The 18740-nt window shown below is 62.0% G+C and overlaps 4 protein-coding genes and 1 long non-coding RNA gene across 5 annotated transcripts; 4 read left to right on the top strand and 1 right to left on the bottom strand.

The window, feature by feature from the left end:
• Nucleotides 1-762: 762 nt before the first annotated feature.
• Nucleotides 763-1471, bottom strand: LOC128948735 (uncharacterized). The gene is made up of 3 exons (XR_008484152.1): nucleotides 1384-1471; nucleotides 1294-1312; nucleotides 763-1038 (listed from the first exon to the last, which is right to left on the bottom strand). It is a non-coding gene; the product is annotated as an uncharacterized LOC128948735 (long non-coding RNA).
• Nucleotides 1472-4751: 3280 nt separating this feature from the next.
• LOC128948729 (atypical chemokine receptor 1-like) lies at nucleotides 4752-7331 on the top strand. Its single transcript, XM_054293496.1, has 2 exons — nucleotides 4752-4772; nucleotides 6414-7331. Exons 1-2 carry the CDS (start codon nucleotides 4752-4754, stop codon nucleotides 7329-7331), a joined length of 939 nt encoding a protein of 312 aa, XP_054149471.1.
• Nucleotides 7332-9892: 2561 nt separating this feature from the next.
• LOC128948733 (serum amyloid P-component-like) lies at nucleotides 9893-10559 on the top strand. The gene has a single exon (XM_054293501.1). It carries the CDS (start codon nucleotides 9893-9895, stop codon nucleotides 10532-10534), a length of 642 nt encoding a protein of 213 aa, XP_054149476.1. The 3' UTR covers nucleotides 10535-10559.
• Nucleotides 10560-11204: 645 nt separating this feature from the next.
• LOC128948730 (serum amyloid P-component-like) lies at nucleotides 11205-12102 on the top strand. Its single transcript, XM_054293497.1, has one exon. It carries the CDS (start codon nucleotides 11312-11314, stop codon nucleotides 11936-11938), a length of 627 nt encoding a protein of 208 aa, XP_054149472.1. The 5' UTR covers nucleotides 11205-11311; the 3' UTR covers nucleotides 11939-12102.
• A 1048-nt stretch (nucleotides 12103-13150) lies between these two features.
• Nucleotides 13151-16015, top strand: DUSP23 (dual specificity phosphatase 23). Its single transcript, XM_054293500.1, has 4 exons — nucleotides 13151-13215; nucleotides 14115-14387; nucleotides 15637-15818; nucleotides 15912-16015. Exons 2-4 carry the CDS (start codon nucleotides 14118-14120, stop codon nucleotides 15928-15930), a joined length of 471 nt encoding a protein of 156 aa, XP_054149475.1. The 5' UTR covers nucleotides 13151-13215; nucleotides 14115-14117; the 3' UTR covers nucleotides 15931-16015.
• The last annotated feature ends 2725 nt before the right edge of the window (nucleotides 16016-18740 follow it).

Here is an 18740-nt window from a genome sequence, read left to right on the forward strand (position 1 = left end):
TGTTCAGTGCAGGAAGCAGCGCCCCTGGGGCTGGGGCTGCTTCCCTGGGACCCCCAGAGCAGAGCTGGGGTCTCTCTGCCCCCCATTTCCCTCCCCAGCCCCTTGCCAGGGCAGGGATGAGCTTGGAAAGGGCTGATTTTCTTCTTGGCTCTGAGAATCCCAACCAGAACACCTGGATTTGGGGTCTGGGGAGTTTGGGGTCACCACAGAGGCTCTGGGAGGGGGGTTCACCCTTCCTCCTTGCTCTTCCTCCTGCCTCTTTCACCTTCACTTCCAAGACAAAACCAAACTCCTTTCCCCACCTCTCCAGCTCAGCCCCCCCAAACTGGGCACCCCCACGATGGGGCTGCACCCCCCTGGCATCCTTGGGGCACCGCCAGCCTTGGCATGAGGTGTTGTGGAATCCCACGTGCCAGTCTGGGCACAAGGGGGTGGCAGGAGAAGCCCTTGGGCCTGGAACCCCGTGGATTTGGGGTCTTCTGGAGGAGAGGAACCTCCAGAGGGGTTCCTCAGCTGGGAGGTCTCCCCGTGGATTTTGGGAGGTGTAGCCTCACCTTGGGAGGTCACCCCAACGATTTGGGGTCGCCTGGAGGAGAAGGAACCCTTAAAGAAAGGGGTAACCTCAGCTGGGAGGTCTCCTTGTGGATTTGGGGCCATCTGGAGGGTGAGGAACCCTTGGAGAAGTGGTAACTTCACCTGGGAGGTCACCCCATGGATTTGGGGTTGTCTGGAGGAGAAGGAACCCTTTGGGATGGGTGTAACCCCATCTGGGAGGTCACCCCATGGATTTGAGGTCCTATGGAGGAGAAGGAACCTTTTGGGAAATGGGTAACCTCACCTGGGAGGTCACCTCAAGGATTTTAGGAGGTGTAACAGCACCTGGGAGGTCTCTCCATGGATTTGGGGTCATCTGGAGGATGAGGAGACCCTTGGAGAGGTGGCAACCTTACCTGGGAAGTCACGCCATGGATTTTGGGATGGGTAACTTCACCTGGGAAGTCACCTCGTGGATTTGGGGTCATCTGGAGGAGAAGGAACCTTTTGGGAAATGGGTAACCTCACCTTGGGAGGTCACCCCATGGATTTGGGGCCATCTGGAGGATGAGGGAACCCTTGGAGAGGGGGCAACCTCACCTGGGAGGGTCACCCCATGGATTTGGGGTTGTCTGGAGGAGAAGGAACACTTTGGGAAATGGGAAACCTTAGCTGGGAGATCACCTCATGGATTTTAGGAGGTTTAGCATCACCTGGGAGGTCACCTCATGGATTTGGGGTCATCTGGAGAAGAGGAACCCTTAAAGAAATGGGTAGCCTCAGCTTGGGAGGTCTCCTTGTGGATTTGGGGTCATCTGGAGGATGAGGAACCCTTGGAGAAGTGGTGACCTCACCTGGGAGGTCACCCCATGGATTTTGGGATGGGTAACCTCACCTTGGGAAGTCACCCCATGGATTTGGGGTCATCTGGACAAGAGGAACCCTTTGGGAAATGTGTGACCTCGCCTTGGGAGCTGCAGGAAGAATTTCACCACCTCTTCCACGGGGCTGGAAGTGTCACCCCCCACCAAACCCTGCCACCACCTGTGCCACCTGTGCCACCTTTGGGGACACCAATGGGGCTCAGGTGAGGCAGAGGAGGCCCAGCTCGGTGCCACACAGGGATGTGACACTGTGGGGACACTGCAGAGGTGACCACCATGGCTCAGCTGTGTCAGGAGCAGTGTTGGCGCTGGGAAGGAGCAGGACACGGAGTTTTTGAGGTGTTTTGGGTGGTTTTGAGGTGATTTTGGTGGTTTTCAGGTGGTTTTCAGGTAGTTTTGGGTGTTTCTGAGATGCTTTTGGTGGTTCGGAAGTGGTTTTGAGGTGGTTTTGGTTGTTTTGAGGTGGTTTTGACATGGTTTTGGTGGTTCTGGTGGGTCTGAGGTGGTTTTGGCGTTTCTGAGATGGTTTCGAGGTGATTTTGGTGGCTCTGAAGTGGCTTTGAGGTGGTTTTGGTGGTTTTGAGGTGGTTTTGATGGTTTTATGGTGGTTTTGGTTGTTTTGAGGTGGTTTTGGTCGTTTTGAGGTGGTTTTGCTGGTTTTGAGGTGGTTTTGGTCGTTTTGAGGTGGTTTTGCTGGTTTTGAGGTGGTTTTGCTGGTTTTTATGGTGGTTTCGGTGGTTTTGAATTGGTTTTGAGGTGGTTTTGGTCGTTTTGAGGTGGTTTTGCTGGTTTTGAGGTGGTTTCGGTGGTTTTGAGGTGTTTTTGAGGTGGTTTTGGTCGTTTTGAGGTGTTTTTTGAGGTGCCACCTGCCGTGGGGCGTGGCAGGGCAGCCCGGGGAGCGGGCAGGGACCTGTGGAGGTGTCACCTGGCCCAGGTGTCACCTGGAAGGAGCCGCTGAGGGTCAGAGATTCCATCCGAGGCCACTCCTGGCATCGGGAACCAAAGGGTTCGGCGGGGACGGGAGCAGCGGGGAGAAGATTTGTGTCACAGCCGGCGGTGACGGCGACACCAGCGCGGCCCTGGCGGGACAGGGAGGATTCCAGGCGGAAGCTGCTCCAGGGCCACACCACGGTGACACGAGGAGTGACAAAACGACCCTTTTGGGGTCACTTTGTGGACAAACACCCCAATGTCACACAGGGATGGACAGGGGAGGTGGCAGGGTCAGTGTGTCACCGTGTCCAGGCCACCACCCCGTCCTTGGGGGGGGGGGTCCCATTGGTGGCCCCACATCCACCCATTCATGGGGTATTCATGGGGCACGAGGAAGATTTGGGGACCCCCTCGGAGGCTTCCTGGCCGGCACTGAACTCTCAATAGACACGAAAGCCATATTTTGGGGGGCTCTGGAGAGGCCAGGGTGGGGGGCAGAGGCTGGGCTGTGTTGTTGTGCTGTGGTTTTTTTTTTTTTTCTGTCTGTACATAGAAAAAAAAAAAAAAAAAAAAAAAAAAAAAAAAGGGAGCCAACGACCGTCGATGTGACTTTATAACCTTTCTAATATCCTGTGCTAATCTCGGAAAATAATCCTATAAATATATCTGGATTACACACCTTACCTGCCTGTCTCTCTCTCTGTGTGTTTGGGGGGAGTTTGGGGGCGGTGGGAGGGGGTGACAGAGATCAGCCCCCCTAAAAACTCCTCTGAGCCCCCAGACCCACCCTGATCCTGATCCTGACCCTCAGCAGCTCCCCACAAAGTGCAGCAGCCCCAATCCCAATCCCTGGGATTTTCACCCCCAAATCTGCCCCTCAATTCCCCCCTAAATTGTCAATTCCCAAATTCCTCCTCAGCCCCCCCCCAAAATTCTCAATTCCCAGACTCCTCCTCAGCCATTTCACCCTCCAAATCTGCCCCTCAATTTCCCCCAAATTCCCATTTCCCAAATTCCTCCTCACCCCCCCCTAAATTGCCAATTCCCAAATTCCTCCTCAGCCCTTCCCCCCCCAAATCTACCCCTCAATTCCCCCAAATTCCCATTTTCCAATTTCCCCTCAGCCCCTCCAAATTCCCAATTCTCTGATTCTTTCTTAGCCCCCCCAAATTGCCAATTCCCAAATTCTTCCTCACCCCCCCCAAATTCTCAATTCCCAGACTCCTCCTCAGCCATTTCACCCCCAAAACTGCCCCTCAATCCCCCCCAAATTTCCATTTCCCAAATTCCTCGTCACCCTCCCCTAAATTGCCAGTTCCCAAATTCCTCCAGTCCCCCCCAAACTGCCAATTCCCAAATTCCTCATCAGCCCTTTCCCCCCAAATCTGCCCCTCAATCCCCCCCAAATTCCCAGCTCCCCCCTAAGAACAACAAACCCCCAATCCCTGGAGGCTCCCAGCCCTTTCACCCCCAAATCTGCCCCTCAGAGCCCCCCCAAATCCTGGCCCCCAACCCTCCCCAAACAGCACCGACCCCAATTCCCAACCCCAGGAGCTCCCCAAGCTTTTCACCCCTAAATCTGCTCCACGGTCACCCCCAAACTGTCACTTTCAACCCCAAATATCCTCCCAAATTACCACCAGGACCCCAATTCCCAACCCCGGAGCTCCCCAAGCCTTTCACCCATAAATTTGCTCCACAGTCACCCCCAAACTGTCACTTCCCAGCACTTTTACCCCCAAATACCTTCCCAAATTACCACCAGAACCCCAATTCCCAACCCCGGAGCTCTCCAAGCTTTTCACCCCTAAATCTGCTCCACAGTCACCCCCAAACTGTCACTTTCACCCCCAAATATCCTCCCAAATTACCACCAGAACCCCAATTCCCAACCCCTGAGCCCCTCAGCCCTATAGGGACATTGCTATAAAGATGTCCCTGAAGGCCACCAAGGCCACCAGCCTTGTCACCAAGCTGCTCCAATGGCACAGGATGACCCCCGGGAGCCCTTCCTTCCTCCTGAGGAAATTCCAGACTCCAGGAGAAGGGGGGGGGTTCCCCTCAATGCCCAAACCCCGAACCCCTCCCTGGAGCTGGCACACCCCGGAGCGTGTGGAAAGACAAATAATCCCTAATTAATTTCACTCGTCCTGCCAAGAACCGATGGTTTCCTGCTCGAGAAATTTCCCGGCAGCGCCGTTCCCCCCGTTTTCCGCCGGTTGCCAGGGGCGGGAGAGGGGCAGGGCCGGCCCTGGGGCACCTCTTATCTCCTGCCCGCAGCCCTCGGCTCCTTTTGGAGCGGAGGAGTCACCCCCGGGCACCTCCTCGGTGTGGCCACCCCGGTGCCACCACCCCCGGTGCCACCACCGCCGGTGCCACCCCCAGACTCGGAGCAGCATCATGGGCAACTGTGTCCCCGTGGTGAGTGACATCCCCCGCCCCAAATTCCTGTCCCTGGTGGTGGCACATCCCCCATGAGAGGAGGGCACGGGGGGGGGTCCTTGGTGTGGGGAGGAAAATGGGGGTCCCCCTGTGCTGAGGAGGGTGATGGGGAACTCCTCCAGTGGGGTTTGGGGGTGTTAATGGGGTTTTAGGGGGTCCCTGGGGACCCTAAGAGGGGTCACAGGGTTCCCTGGTGCTGAGCAGGATCATGGGGGGGTCCTCAGTGCCCAGTGGGGTTTGGGGGATTTTTGGGGTTTAGGAGTCCCCCAGAACTCAGTAGACATGTGAGGGTCCCCAGTTCTGAGTGGGATCATGAGGGGGTCCCCAGTTCTGAGCAGGAATCCCCAGTGCTCAGTGGGGTTTAGGGGATTTTAGGGGTTTAGGAGTCCCCAGAACTGAGTAGAGATGTGAGGGTCCCCAGTTCTGAGCAGGACCATGGGAATTCCCAGTGGGATTTAGGAGGATTTTAGGGGATCCCTGGTGCTGAGTGGGGTCACAGGAGTCCCAAATTCTGAGGAGGATCATGGGGGAGTCCCCAGTTCTGAGCAGGAATCCCCAGTGCTCAGTGGGGTTTGGGGGATTTTTGGGGTTTAGGAGTCCCCCAGAACTGAACAGAGCCCTGAGGGTCCCCCAGTTCTGAGCAGGATCATGGGAATTCCCAGTGGGATTTAGGGGGATTTTAGGGGATCCCTGGTGCTGAGTGGGGTCATAGGAGTCCCAAATTCTGAGAGGGATCATGGGAATCCCCCGTGCTTAGTGGGGTTTAGAGGATTTTAGGGGTTTGGGAGTCCCCTAGAACTGAATAGAGCCCTGAGGGTCCCCCAATGCTGAGGCGGGTCATGGGGATCTCCTCCACTGGGGTTTGGGGGTGTTGAGTGGGGTTCAGGGGATCCCTGGTGCTGAGTGGGGTCACAGGAGTCTCAAATTCTGAGGAGGATCATGGGAGGGGTCCCCAGTTCTGAGCAGGAATCCCCAGTGCTCAGTGGGGTTTGGGGGATTTTCGGGGTTTGGGAGTCAGACCCCTGAGGATCCCCAGTTCTGAGCAGGACCATGGGAATTCCCAGTGGGATTTAGGGGGATTTTAGGGGATCCCTGGTGCTGAGTGGGGTCACAGGAGTCCCCAGTTCTCACCAGGATCATGGGGCCTCTTTGGTGCTGAGCAGGAACCACGGGAATCCGCAGTAGGGTTTATGGGATTTTTGGGGTTTAGGAGTCCCCAGCACTGAACAGCGCCCTGAGGGTCCCCAATTCTGAGCAGGACCATGGGGGTCTGTGGTGCTGAGCAGGTCCACGGGAATCCCCAGTGCTCCCCAGTGGGGTTCAGGGGATTTTTGGGGTTTAGGAGTCCCCAGCACTGAGCAGCGCCCTGAGGGTCCCCAATTCTGGGCAGGACCATGGGGCTCCGTGTCCCCACAGGCTCTGTGTGCACCCCCCGGGCTCTGCATCCTCCCCGTGTCCCTCCTGGCAGAAAACGGCGCCATCCCGGCCCCACCCGCAGCCCGGCTGTCCCCGTGCGTGTCCCCGTGTGTCCCTCCCTGATAACCCGCCCTGCCCAGCCCTGCCCGCCATCCCCACGGCGCCACCAGGGCCATGTGCCACCCTCCCCATGCCCACCCACAGACCCCCGGCATCCTGGAGACCGCGGGCTCCCTGGACCTGGAGGAAATCATGGGCGACCTCTACGACGACGACACTTCCAGCAACGACACCCTCCTGGATTACGACGCCGCGCCATGCCACAACCACTTCTGTCCCCTCTTCCAGCGCGTTGCCCCCCCTTTCCTGGCCGCCACCAGCGTCGCGGCCGCGCTGGCCACCGGCGCCTTGCTGGTGGCCCTGGCCAAGCGTCCCCAAGCGTGGCGGTGGCCGCAGAGCCGGGCGCTGGTGGCGCAGCTGGCGCTGGGCACGGCGCTGTTCGCGGCGCTGCTGCCCGCGCTGGCGGCGGGCGCGGCGCGGGGTTGGCACCTTGGCACGGGGCTGTGCCGCCTCACGCACCTCCTGTGGCACTGGAGCGTCTTCGCCCAGGCGCTGCTGGTGGCCAGCGGCTCCTGCAGCACCGCCTGGGCTCGCTGGGACCCGCGGAGCCGCCGCTTGGCCGTGGCTCTGTGGGCATCGGCGCTGCTCTTGGCCGCTCCGGCCGCGCTGGTCAGCGGCGTGGCAGCGGGCACCGCGTGTGTCCGGCGCGCCGTGGGCATCCTGGCACCGCTGTACGTGCTGCACCTGGCGCTGTGCCTGTGCCTGCTGCTGCTGCTGCCCGCGGGGCTGCTGCTGGCCGCGCTGGCCGTGCCGCGCCTCAGGGGGAGCGGAGCCGGGCTCGCCTGGCTCTTCCCGGGGCTCTGGGCGCCCTACGGAGCGGGGCTGGCCGCGGAGTTCCTGCTGCAGGCCGGGCTGCTCCAGCCCACTTGCGGCTCCTTCGAGCGCTTCGACACGGCGCTGGGGCTGAGCGAGGCGCTGGGCGTGCTGCACTGCGGCCTCGGGCCCCTGGCGCTGCTGCTCGCACGGAGCTGCCGCCGCGGTGTGGGCGCTGCCGGGGGATAATGGGGAGATCCGGGGGTACGGAGCTCTGGGAATACGGAGCTCCAGGGGCTGCTGAGAGCCGGGGGATAATCGGGAGATCCGAGGGTACGGAGCACCGGGAACGCAGAGCTCCAGGACTGCCGAGCTCCAGGGGCTGCCGAGCTCTGGGATTGCCGAGCGCCGGGACTGCTGAGCTCCGGGGGCTGCTGATCTTCGGGGGATACGGAGCTCCGGGAATCCTGAGCTCCGGGGATTGCCGAGCTCCGGGAATCCTGAGCTCCGAAGCTGCCGAGCTCCCGGGAATGCCGAGGTCCAGGGGCTGCTGAGCTCCGGGAATGCCCAATTCGGGGATTGCTGAGCTCGGGACTGCTGAGCTCCGGAGGCTGCCGAGCTCCGGGGGTTACTGAGCTCCGAGGCTGCCGAGCTCCGGGAGTGCCGAGCTCCCGGGAATGCCGAGCTCCGGGAATGCTGAGCTCCGGGAATGCCGAGATCCGGGAATGCCGAGATCCGGGAATGCCGAGCTCCGGGATTGCTGAGCTCCCGGGAATGCCGAGCTCCGGGGAATACGGAGCTCCGGGAATGCCCAGATCCCGGGAATCATGAGCTCCGGGAATGCCGAGCTCCCGGGACTGCTGAGCTCCGAGGGCCTCTGAGCTCCGGGACTGCCAAGATCCGGGGGCTGCCCCACGGAACCAAACGGACCCACGGCACCGGACTGGACCCCCAGCACTGAGCCCCGGTCCCCCGGCGCCAGACTCGGACCCCTGGCACAAGCCTTGGAACCCTGGATCCTGGGCACCAACCTTGGCTACCCAGCACTGACCCCTGGCCAGCTGGCACAAGCCCTGGCACCCTGGCATCAGCCTCTGGCCCCACAGTGCCCCCACAGCGTCTGTCCCACACCCAACACTCCCCCAGCACCCCCCGGTCTGTGCCCCCTGCCCTCTGTCCCCTCCCTTGGGGTCTCTTTGGGGCCGGACCCCCCGATTGCTCAGCACAGAAAGCCTTGGGGTGCCTCAGGCTGCCCAGGGGGGTCACCCCAAACTCCAGAGGGGGGGGGGGGGGAATTTTGGAAGTGATGGGATTTTTTTCCATCTCTCCTGACAAGCCAAGAGGATGCAGCGCGAATTAAACACAACAAACACAACTGCCTGAGGCACTGCTCCAGCCCAGTTAATGCACTGGATGGGACTGGGAGGAGATGGGGGGGACGGGAAATGGGGGGTGTGGGCTCCTCGTGCCTCCAAATTGGCAGCAGAAGTTCCTGAGGAAGCTTGGAGCCTGCCAGGGGGGCAGTGGGGGCATTTATACCCAAAACCCACGAGGGCCAGCGCGTGCAGTCACGGGGGTGGCACGGGCACAGCAGAGGGGACAATGGGGCTGCTCTGCCCGAGCCAAGCCCTGCAGGAGCTGGGGGCTCATCCCTGCTAAACTAGGGGGCTGATCAGTGGGGAATGAGCCCACATCGTCCCCAAAATTGGGGATCCATCAAAACCCTGCAAGGACTCTACACCCCCAGACCGGCAACATCATTTGGGGCAGGCAAAACCTTCCCCATTCCCATCTGCCTGTCCCCTTGGGTCACCACGGTCACCCCAGGACACTCGGCCACCAGGGCTCCATCTCAGTCCCCTGGGGCAGGACAGACAGAGCAGAATTCAGGATGTGGCCCCGAGCTGTGGCTCAGGGCAGGGGGGACAGGGGAACCTTTCCTTGTACCCCTCAGACGACCCCAAATCAAACCACATCCCTCCAGTGGGGGTTTGCCACAGCAGGCACACCTGGGGAAGGAGTGTTGGGGTCATCACCCAGGTGGGCACATGGCTGGGGTGTCCTTGTCCCCCAGGGTTGGGGACACAAACCCAGAGCCCAGCCCCAAGGGGAGCCCCGTGCAGGCGGGTGACCCCAGATCTTGTGGCACGGCCGCGTGATGCCATGAAATCACCCATGCCAGGCATGAAATCGCCCACCCTGGGCATGAAATCGCCCCTCCCGGGCACGCCAGGCTGCTGAGGCTGGGATTGGGGACATCCCCCCGGCAGTCCCCTCCCCTCCTCGGCCACATAAACCCAACAGCAGCGCCGAGCCCGCCCGGCTCCAGCACCGACCATGGGCCTCCTGCAGCTCTGGCTGCCCGTCCTGGCTGTGCTCACAGGGATGGTGGCCCAGGAAGGTATGGGGGACACCAGGGTGGGGGACAGGAGCTGGATGGTGGCCCAGGAAGGTAGGGGGGACACCAGGGTGGGGGACAGGAGCTGGATGGTGGCCCAGGAAGGTAGAGGGGACACTGAGGTGGGGGACAGGAGCTGGATGGTGGCCCAGGAAGGTAGAGGGGACACTGAGGTGGGGGACAGGAGCTGGATGGTGGCCCAGGAAGGTAGAGGGGACACTGAGGTGGGGGACAGGAGCTGGATGGTGGCCCAGGAAGGTGGGGGAACACTGAGGTTGGGGACAGGAGCCAGCACAGGGCAGGTCCAGGGGGATGTGGCAGCAGCTCTCGGATCGCTCTCGGCCAGCAGGGCTGGAGGATGCTGGAGCAGGGGACAGCCAGAGAGGGCTGTGGGACACGCCAGCCTCCCAGCATGTCACCTCTGTTGTCCCCAGACCTGTACCGAAAGGTGTTCGTGTTCCGGAAGGATCCCAGCGACGCCTACGTGGTGCTGCAGGCGCAGCTGGAGCAGCCCCTGCGCAACTTCACCGTGTGCCTGCGCTCCTACACCGACCTCAGCCGCCCCCACAGCCTCTTCTCCTATGCCACCAAAGGCCAGGACAACGAGATCCTGCTCTTCAAGCCCAAACCCGAGGAGTACCGCTTCTACGTGGGGGGAAAGTTCGTCACCTTCCGCGTCCCCGAGGGCCGCAGGGAGTGGGAGCACGTCTGCGCCAGCTGGGAATCCTCCACGGGCATCGCCGAGTTCTGGCTCAACGGGAAGCCCTGGCCGAGGAAGGGGCTGCAGAGGGGCTACACGGTGGGGTCCACGGCTGCCATCCTGCTGGGACAGGAGCAGGACAGTTTTGGGGGTGGCTTTGACCTCTACAACTCCTTCTCGGGGGAGCTGACCGACGTTTACCTGTGGGACGCGGGGCTGTCGCCGGATAAGATGCGCGCGGCCTTCCTGTCCCTGCGCCTGCCGCCCGCGCTGCTGGCCTGGAACAGCCTCAGCTACGAAGTCAAGGGAGATGTGGTGGTGAAACCGCGGCTCCGGGAGGTGCTGGGGGCCTGAGGGATGTGGGTGGCCTCGGTCCCGCTGTCCCCTCCTCACCCTTTGCCACTCACACCCCAGCAGCCAGCACCCCGTCACCTCTACAAGCCAGCACGAGGAAGGTTGCCCAGATGAGGACAGGGTCACCCAAGGCACTCATTCCACACCCCACACCCCACAAGCTGCCCCATGGCCGTCCCTGCACGGGCAGGACACGGATCCAGCGGTTCCAGCGCTGCCCAGCCCCACGTGGAGTCAGGAAGGGGAAGGCTCCTCCCTTGGGGACAGGGGGACTGTCCCCAAAGCCAGTCCCCGCCACGCTCACACGCCATTTCCCAACAGTCCTGTGGCTTGGGGACGAAGGTCAGTGTCACCACCAGGCACTGTCACTCCTCGGAGCGGCTCTGGGTGGCTCTGAGGTCCCCCCTTTCCCACGGTGGTGACAGTGGCCAGGTTCGGCAGTGCCATGGGGCCGCTGTGGCTCTGCCTCCTCATCCTCACCGCGCTCTTCGGTCCCACGGCCCCACAAGGTAGTGGTGGGGGGCATGGGGACATGCAGGGGGGGTTGTGGGGGCAGTGGGGCACCCTGAGTGCTCCCAAAGGGTGCGGGGTGGGGGCAAAGGCGGCATGGGGGAACCCACAGGGGCACCCCGAGCTCTGCAAGGGAGGAACGTGCAGGGCACAGGGGGGCACGATGGCAAAAGGGCACCCTGAGGACAGAAATGGGGGGTGGCAGGGACTCGACACTCAACACCCTGTGCCACAGCTGGTGGTGGTGGCACCCACCCCGGGTGCTGGATGTCACCTCTGTCGATGTCACCTCCCGCAGACCTGGGCAGCTCGGTGTTTGTGTTCCCCCGAGAGTCCCAAAGCGCCCACGTGCAGGTGACAGCAATGCTGGAGAAGCCCCTGAACAACTTCACCGTGTGCCTCAAGTCCTACACCGACCTCAGCCGGCCCTACAGCCTCTTCTCCTACGCCACCAAACAACAGAGCAACGAGATCCTGCTCTTCAAGCCCAAACCTGGCCAGTACGACTTCAACGTGGGCAACCAGTTCTTGTCCTTCAGGGTGCCTGAAAACCTCGGGGAGGTCGAGCACGTCTGCGTCAGCTGGGAATCCTCCACGGGCATCGTGAGGTTCTGGTTCAACGGGAAGCCCTGGCCCAGGAAGGGGCTGCAGAAAGGATACACGGTGGGAGTGCCAGCATCCATCGTGCTGGGGCAGGACCAGGACAGCTTTGGGGGTGGTTTTGATGCCAAGCAGTCCTTTGTGGGGGAGATTTCATCCGTGTACATGTGGGACGTGGGGGTCTCCACCACGGAGGTGGTGTTGGCCCTGTATGACACACCTGGCCAAACCCCCCTTTTTGGCTGGAACAATTTCCCCCACAAGATCGTGGGAGAGGTGTACCTGAAGCCCTGAGGTTGTGGGGGGTGTCCCCAATCCCTGCTGTGTAACCCCCTCCCCAAAAGCCACCCAATATTGCATAAATGGAGAAATGTGTTTTTAGGGTTCTGGTGGTTTTTAGGGGTGGGGGAGTGGGTTGAGACCCCCCAAGGCAAAGCTCTGGGGGTGCAGTTCTGGAGCCCTTGGTGGGGATTCAGCCCCATGTCCCTGGGGAATTCACACCCAGAGCCCTGGGGGTGCAATTCTGGAGCCCTTGGGGGGTTCAGCCCCATGTCCCTGGGGGATTCAGACCCAGAGCCCTGTGGGGTGCAGTTCTGGAGCCCTTAGGGGGTTCAGCAATGGAGCTCCAGGGATCCAGCTCTGTATCCTGAGGATTCAGCCCTACAGCCCCATGTGCCACAGAGATCCAGAGGGTCCAACCTTGAGTCCCAAGGTGTTCAGTCCTGAAGCACCTGAGGGTCAGTCCCAGAGCTCCGGGGTGGCAATCCCGTGTCCTGGGGGGCTCAGTCCCTTGTCCTGGGGGATTCAGCCCCCCAGTCCTGCATACCCCCAGTCCTGCAGACCCCTGTCCCAGAGGACTGAGCCTCCTTTTCTGGGGGATTCAGCCCCCCATTCCTGCATCCCCTCCACCCCTGCAGACCCTTGTCCCGGCGGGTTCCAGCTCGCTGTCCCGGAGGTTCAGCCCCGTATCCCACAGCCCCGCGTCCCGCCGCGTACCCCCATTGTCACCCCGATACCCACCCGACCTCCCCCGCGTCCCCATTGTCCCCTGTGTCACCGCCGCGCCACCTCCGTCGCTCGCTGCGGCTTCTCCCGGCCCAGCTCCGCCTCAGCTCCGCCTCAGCTCCGACCCCGGTCCCCTCAGCTCCGGTCCCGCTCCGCCTCAGCTAGGACCCAGCTCCGGCCCCGCTCCCCCTTAGCTCGGACCCAGCTCCGGCCCCGCTCCCCCTCAGCTCGGACCCAGCTCCGGCCCCGGTCCCCTCAGCTCCTGTCCCGCTCCGTCTCAGCTCGGACCCAGCTCCGGTCCCGCTCCCCCTCAGCTCCGGCCCTGCTCCCCTCAGCTCCGGCCCAGCTCCGCCTCAGCTCGGACCCAGCTCCGGTCCCGCTCCCCCTCAGCTCCGGCCCCGCTCCCCCTCAGCTCCGGCCCAGTTCCGCCTCAACTCCGCCTCAACTCCGCCACATCCCGGGCCTGGCTCCGCCTCAGCTCCGGCCCAAACCCGGCCCCGCTCCGCCTCAGCTCCGCCTCAGCCCGGGCCCGGCCCGTTCTCGCTCCGCCCCGTGCGGCCTCCCCGGTACGGCGGGGCCGGGGGGACACCGGGGCGGCGGGAACGGAGCGAGGCCGGGGCCCCAGAGCTGCGGCCTGTGGGGAAGAGGGGAACCCCGAGCTGGGCCCGGGGCGCTGAACGGGAGTCCCGGGGGCTGATGGGGTAGGGGGGGGTCTGAACTGGGGCACCCGGTTAAACTCTGCTGAGGAGGATGGGTGTGAGGGTCCTGACGTGGGGTGTCGATTGAGGGGTCTGAATTTGGGTCTGGGGGCTTTATTTGGGAATCCTGGCAAGGGGGTGCAGGGGAGTTTGGGGCACCCTCGTCATGTTCTCCAGGGTGGGGTTTTGGGGGGCCCAGGCGTCCTGACATGGGGCGTCTCAATTGAGGGGTCTGGGGGCTTCATGTGGTGGTCCCAGGAGTCCTCACAAGGGGGTCCAGGAGACTTTGGGGTACCCTGGCCACGTTCTCCAGGGTGTGGTTTTGGCGATTCTGATATGGGGGGTCTGAATTGGGGAGTCTGGGGGTCTTGACCTGGGGGTCCTGGGGATCTGGCCAGGTTCTCCAGGGGTTTGGTTTTGGGGAGCTGGGGGTCCTGATGGGCAGGGTCTGAGCTGGGGGTCTGGGGGCTTTATTTAGGGCTCCCAAGGGTCTTGGCCAGGGGCTTTTGGGGGTGGTATTGGGGCTTCTGGAGGCGTGGAGGGGAGATGGTGTTGAGGGGTCTTGGGGGCCTGAGCTGGGAGTCCCATATCCGAAATGGGGGTTCCAGGAGTCCTGACCTGGGGGCTCCTGACTTGGGGGTCCTGGCCAGGGCATTCCAGGGGATCTTTCCTGGGGTCCCATATCCTAAATGGGGGTTCCAGGAGTCCTGACCTGGGGGCTCTGAGGGTCCCCAGAGCAGCAGTGTCCCCTGTCCCCCCCCACACAGGCCATGGGTGCATTGGAGCCCCCCAATTTCTCGTGGGTGGTCGAGGGGCGGCTGGCGGGGCTGGCGATGCCGCGGGAACCGGGGCACTACCGGTACCTGCGGGAGCGCGGCGTGCGACACCTGGTGTCCCTGACGGAGCGGGCCCCGCCGCACCACGGCTGCTGTCCCCAGATCCAGCTGCACCGGCTCCGCATCGCCGACTTCACCCCGCCGAGCCCCGAGCAGATCCAGAGCTTCCTGCAGATCGTGGAGGAGGCCAATGGCCGCGGGGAGGTACGGCCGGGGACACCCGGGGGAGGGGACAGCGAGGGGACACCTGGGGGACAACTGTGGGAAGACACTGAGGGGACAACTGGGGGAGAGTGGAGGGGACAATTGGGGTGGTGACACTAGGGGGGAAGACACCAGGAGAGACACCAGGAGAGGGGACACTAGGGAAGACATCTGAGGGAACACTTTGGGACACCTTGAGGTGGCATCTCAGGGTGGGGAACACCTTGAGGGGTGGAGGGGGACCTCGGCAGGGTGACACCTCAGGGAGGAGGGACACCTTGAGGAGGGATGTTTGGAAAGATGGCACCTTGGTGGTGGGGGACACTTTGGAGGGGGTGACACCTTGGGGGATGGATGCCATTGAAGAATGACAGTGGGAGGGTGACATCTTCAGAGAGTGACACCTTGGGGGGGTGACACCTTGGGAGATGGACACCTTGGGAGATGGACACCCCTTGAGGAATGACACCTTGGGAGGTGACACCTTGGGAGGGTGACACCTTGGGAGATGGACACCTTGGGAGATGGTCACTCCTTCAGGAATGACACCTTGGGAGGTGACACCTTGGGAGGGTGACACCTTGAGAAGGTGGCACCTTGGGGGATGGACACTCCTTCAGGAATGACACCTTGGGAGGTGACACCTTGGGAGGGTGACACCTTGAGAAGGTGGCACCTTGGGGGATGGACACTCCTTCAGGAATGACACCTTGGGAGGTGACACCTTGGGAGGGTGACACCTTGAGAAGGTGGCACCTTGGGGGATGGACACTCCTTCAGGAATGACACCTTGGGAGGTGACACCTTGGGAGATGACACCACTCAAGGAATGATACTTTGGGAGATGGACACCTTGGGAGGTGACACCTTGGGAGAGTGACACCTTGGGAGGGTGGCACCTTGGGGGATGGACACTCCTTCAGGAATGGCACCTTGGGAGGGTGACACCACTTGAGGAATGACACCTTGGGAGATGGACACCTTGGGAGATGGACACTCCTTCAGGAATGACACTTTGGGAGGGTGACACCTGGAGGGGAACACACACCTGCGGTAGGGCTGTGACATCTGGTGGCTGTGACATCTCAGGGAGTTGTCACTTCAAGAGGGGACACCTAGGAAGATGCGGGGAGGGGGTGACAGAAGGTGACACCAGGCAGAAATGGGCACCAAAATGGGCATCACCTGTCGCTCAGAGGGGCACGTGGGCATCCAGCAGTGCCACCCACTGCTGTGTCCCTGTGCCCAGGCCGTGGCAGTGCACTGCATGCTGGGCCATGGCAGGACTGGCACGCTGCTGGCCTGTTACCTGTGCAAGGAGCAGCACCTGGCAGGGGGTGATGCCATCCGTGAGATCCGGCGCCTCCGGCCCGGCTCCATTGAGACCTCAGAGCAGGAGCAGGCCGTGCTCCGCTTCTGCCAGTGCCTGGGGTAGGTGCCACCCTCCTGGCTGGTCCCCTCCTCCAGCTGTGGCTCCCAAATGTCCCCAGTCCTCTCTCACTGGTGGCATTTTCCCCTCCACAGCGCTGGCAAGGAGAGCTGAGGTCATGGATGGCATCCGTGGGATTGGGCACCTTGAGGTGCCAGGCGTGCCCAGCCCTGTCTGTCACCTCCTGCATTAAAGGACTGGCCTGTGGCTTCTCTCCAGGTCTGGTTTTGGGGTGCACGCTGGGGGGATGGTCTGCTGGGCACCCCCAGACCCAGCTTGGTTGGCAGCTGCATCCTGGGATTTGGGGTCCTGGCTCTGGGTTTGGGGTTCCTCAGGGTTCTGGTTCTGGATCCTGGGTTTGAGCTCCCTCAGGGCCCTGAATTTGGGGTCATTTAGGGTCCCAATTCTGGGGTTGTTCAGGATCCTGGCTCTGGGGTCCTGGGTTTGGGGTTCCTCAGGGTTCTGGTTCTGGATCCTGGCTTTGAGCTCCCTCAGGGCCCTGGGTTTGCAGTCATTCAGGGACCAGTTCTGGGGTTGTTCAGGATCCTGGTTCTGGGGTTCCTTGGGTTCCCAGTTCTTGGCTCCTGGCTCTGGATCCTGGCTTTGGGGTCCCAGCTCTGTGTCCTGGCTCAGGGGTTCCTCAGAGTCTTGGTTCCAGGATCTTGAGTCTGGGGTCTCTCAGGGTTGTGGTTCTGGGATCTCATGGTGTCCCAGTTCTGGGGTCTCTCTGGGTTCTGGCTTTGGGGTCCAACTCTGAGTTCTGGCTCTGGGACCCTTCGGGGTGCTCATTCTGGGGTGTCTCAGGGTCCCAGTTCTGGGCTCCTGGCTCTGGTCTCTGGCTTTGGAATCCTCACTTTGGGGCTTTGGCTTTGGGGTCCCAAATCTGGGTCCTGGCTCTGGGTTCTGGCTTTGGAATCCTCACTTTGGGGCCTTGGCTTTGGGGTCTTAGATCTGGGTGCTGGCTCTGAGTTCTGGCTTTGGAGTCCCAAACCTGGGTCCTGGCTCTGGGTTCTGGCTTTGGGGTTTTGGCTTTGGGGTCTTAGATCTGGGTCCTGGCTCTGGGTTCTGGCTTTGGGGTCTCAAATCTGGGTCCTGGCTCTAGGTCCTGGCTTTGGACTCCTCATTTTGGGGCCTTGGCTTTGGGGTCTTAGATCTGGGTGCTGGCTCTGGGTTCTGGTTTGGAGTCCTGGCATTGGGGTCCTGGTTCTGGATTCTGGCTTTGGAGTCCTCACTTTGGGGCTTTGGCTTTGGGGTCTTAGATCTGGGTCCTGGCTCTGGATTCTGGCTTTGGGGTTTTGGCTTTGGGGTCCCAGATCTGGGTCCTGGCTCTGAGTTCTGACTTTGGGGTCCCAAATCTGGGTCCTGGTTTGGAGTCCTCACTTTGGAGCTTTGGGGTCCCAAATCTGGGTCCTGGCTTTGGTTTCTGGTTTTGGACTCCTCATTTTGGGGCCTTGGCTTTGGGGTCCCAGCTCTGTGTCCTGGCTCTGGGGTCCCTCAGGGTGCTGTTTTTGGGGTCCCATGGGATCCCAGCTCTGGGGTGGTTCTGTCTCTGGGGTCCTTCAGGGCCCACGAGCAGCCCCCCCAGCGCTGTCACCCGCCACTGCCCCGATGCCACGTGGAGGGTGACAAGCGTGTCAGCGCCCGGGGGCCGAGCCGGGACGTTGGTGCTTAAAGTGTAGCTTAGCCGGAATTGAGGCATCTCCATCCAAAAATCCAATCCTGGAAATCTCTTCTCAGCTGCTCCTAACCTTGGTGGCATTTAAATCCTGGTAGGAAGCAGTGTCACCGTCCCCATTCTCGGGCGGGTGGCACATGGCGCGGGCACAACGGGGGCCAGCGCCTCAACCAGCAGCTCCACAGTCCCCAAAAGTTCCTTTGGATTGTCACAATGTCACCATTCTCCTTTGGGGACAAGGTGCCAGGGTGGTGACACTGGGGTGGTGACATTGGCATGGTGACACCGGGCACTGCTGGCAATCCAGCTGTGCCCTGCCCAGATGTGCCCAGAATTGGGAAGGGGAAGGCCCAGAATTTGTGGAGTCACTCCAAAACTCTGGGGCCATCCAGCTGGCCCTGGTGGCCCATGGTGGGGTTTTGGGGACACCGATGTCCCCAGGATGATGCCACAGCGAGGCCACACATATGGGGGGCACATACCCAGGGCACAGCCAGTTTGGGGTGTCCATCCCTGCATCGGGGCCCGCATGGGGACAATGGGGACACGGTGGGGACGATGTGGCCATGATGGGGACGCCGTGGCCGCGGTGGCAGTGCCAGACAGCGATGTCCAGCCTAAGCTCACATACCCAGGGCACAGCCAGTTTGGGGTGCCCAGCCCTGCATGGGGACCAGCACGGGGACAATGGGGACACGGTGGGGACAATGTGGCCGTGATGGGGACGCCGTGGCCGCGGTGGCAGTGCCGGACAGCGATGTCCAGCCTAAGCTCACATGGGGGGCACAGCCAGTTTGGGGTGTCCATCCCTGCATGGGGACCAGCACGGGGACAATGGGGACACGGTGGGGACGATGTGGCCGCAGTGGGGACGCTGTGGCCGTGGTGGCAGTGCCGGACAGCGATGTCCAGCCTAAGCTCACATGGGCCGGAGCGGCCCAAAGCTGCTTACGGCAGAATTATTGCCCTTAACCCCGCTGACTCCACGCTGTCCTCAGAGTCCCCCGGGCTCAGGGGGCCAGGCCGGGCCAGGGGGGGCTTCAAGGACCCCCCACCCCCTCCAAGGAGGGCTGGGCTGGGGGGGCATCGCCCCAGTGTCACTCCCGGGGTGCCCATGTGGCCGGGCCGGTGTCACACGTGCGGGGTTTGCTGGTCCCTCGATGCTGGCTCTGAGCCGGGGACACAGCCAGGATGTCCCCTCTGTGTCCCCTCCTGTCCCCCCCCCACCCCCAGGCTGGCGAGTGGCCCA

This window comes from Melozone crissalis, unplaced genomic scaffold (genome assembly GCF_028551555.1).
Source record: "Melozone crissalis strain CALT ecotype California unplaced genomic scaffold, PUWL_Pcris_2 ptg000153l_1, whole genome shotgun sequence".
Classification (NCBI taxonomy): domain Eukaryota; kingdom Metazoa; phylum Chordata; class Aves; order Passeriformes; family Passerellidae; genus Melozone; species Melozone crissalis.

What these genes read in the sequence shown, in the direction of transcription:
- LOC128948733 (XM_054293501.1), top strand. Translation starts at nt 9,893, where the DNA reads ATGTCACCTCTGTTGTCCCCAGACCTGTACCGAAAGGTGTTCGTGTTC.
- LOC128948730 (XM_054293497.1), top strand. Translation starts at nt 11,312, where the DNA reads ATGTCACCTCTGTCGATGTCACCTCCCGCAGACCTGGGCAGCTCGGTG.
- LOC128948729 (XM_054293496.1), top strand. Translation starts at nt 4,752, where the DNA reads ATGGGCAACTGTGTCCCCGTG. An exon ending in TGGGCAACTGTGTCCCCGTG is followed by an intron (nt 4,773 to 6,413) that starts GTGAGTGACATC and finishes GCCCACCCACAG; the next exon opens with ACCCCCGGCATCCTGGAGAC.
- DUSP23 (XM_054293500.1), top strand. Translation starts at nt 14,118, where the DNA reads ATGGGTGCATTGGAGCCCCCCAATTTCTCGTGGGTGGTCGAGGGGCGG. An exon ending in AGGCCAATGGCCGCGGGGAG is followed by an intron (nt 14,388 to 15,636) that starts GTACGGCCGGGG and finishes CCCTGTGCCCAG; the next exon opens with GCCGTGGCAGTGCACTGCAT.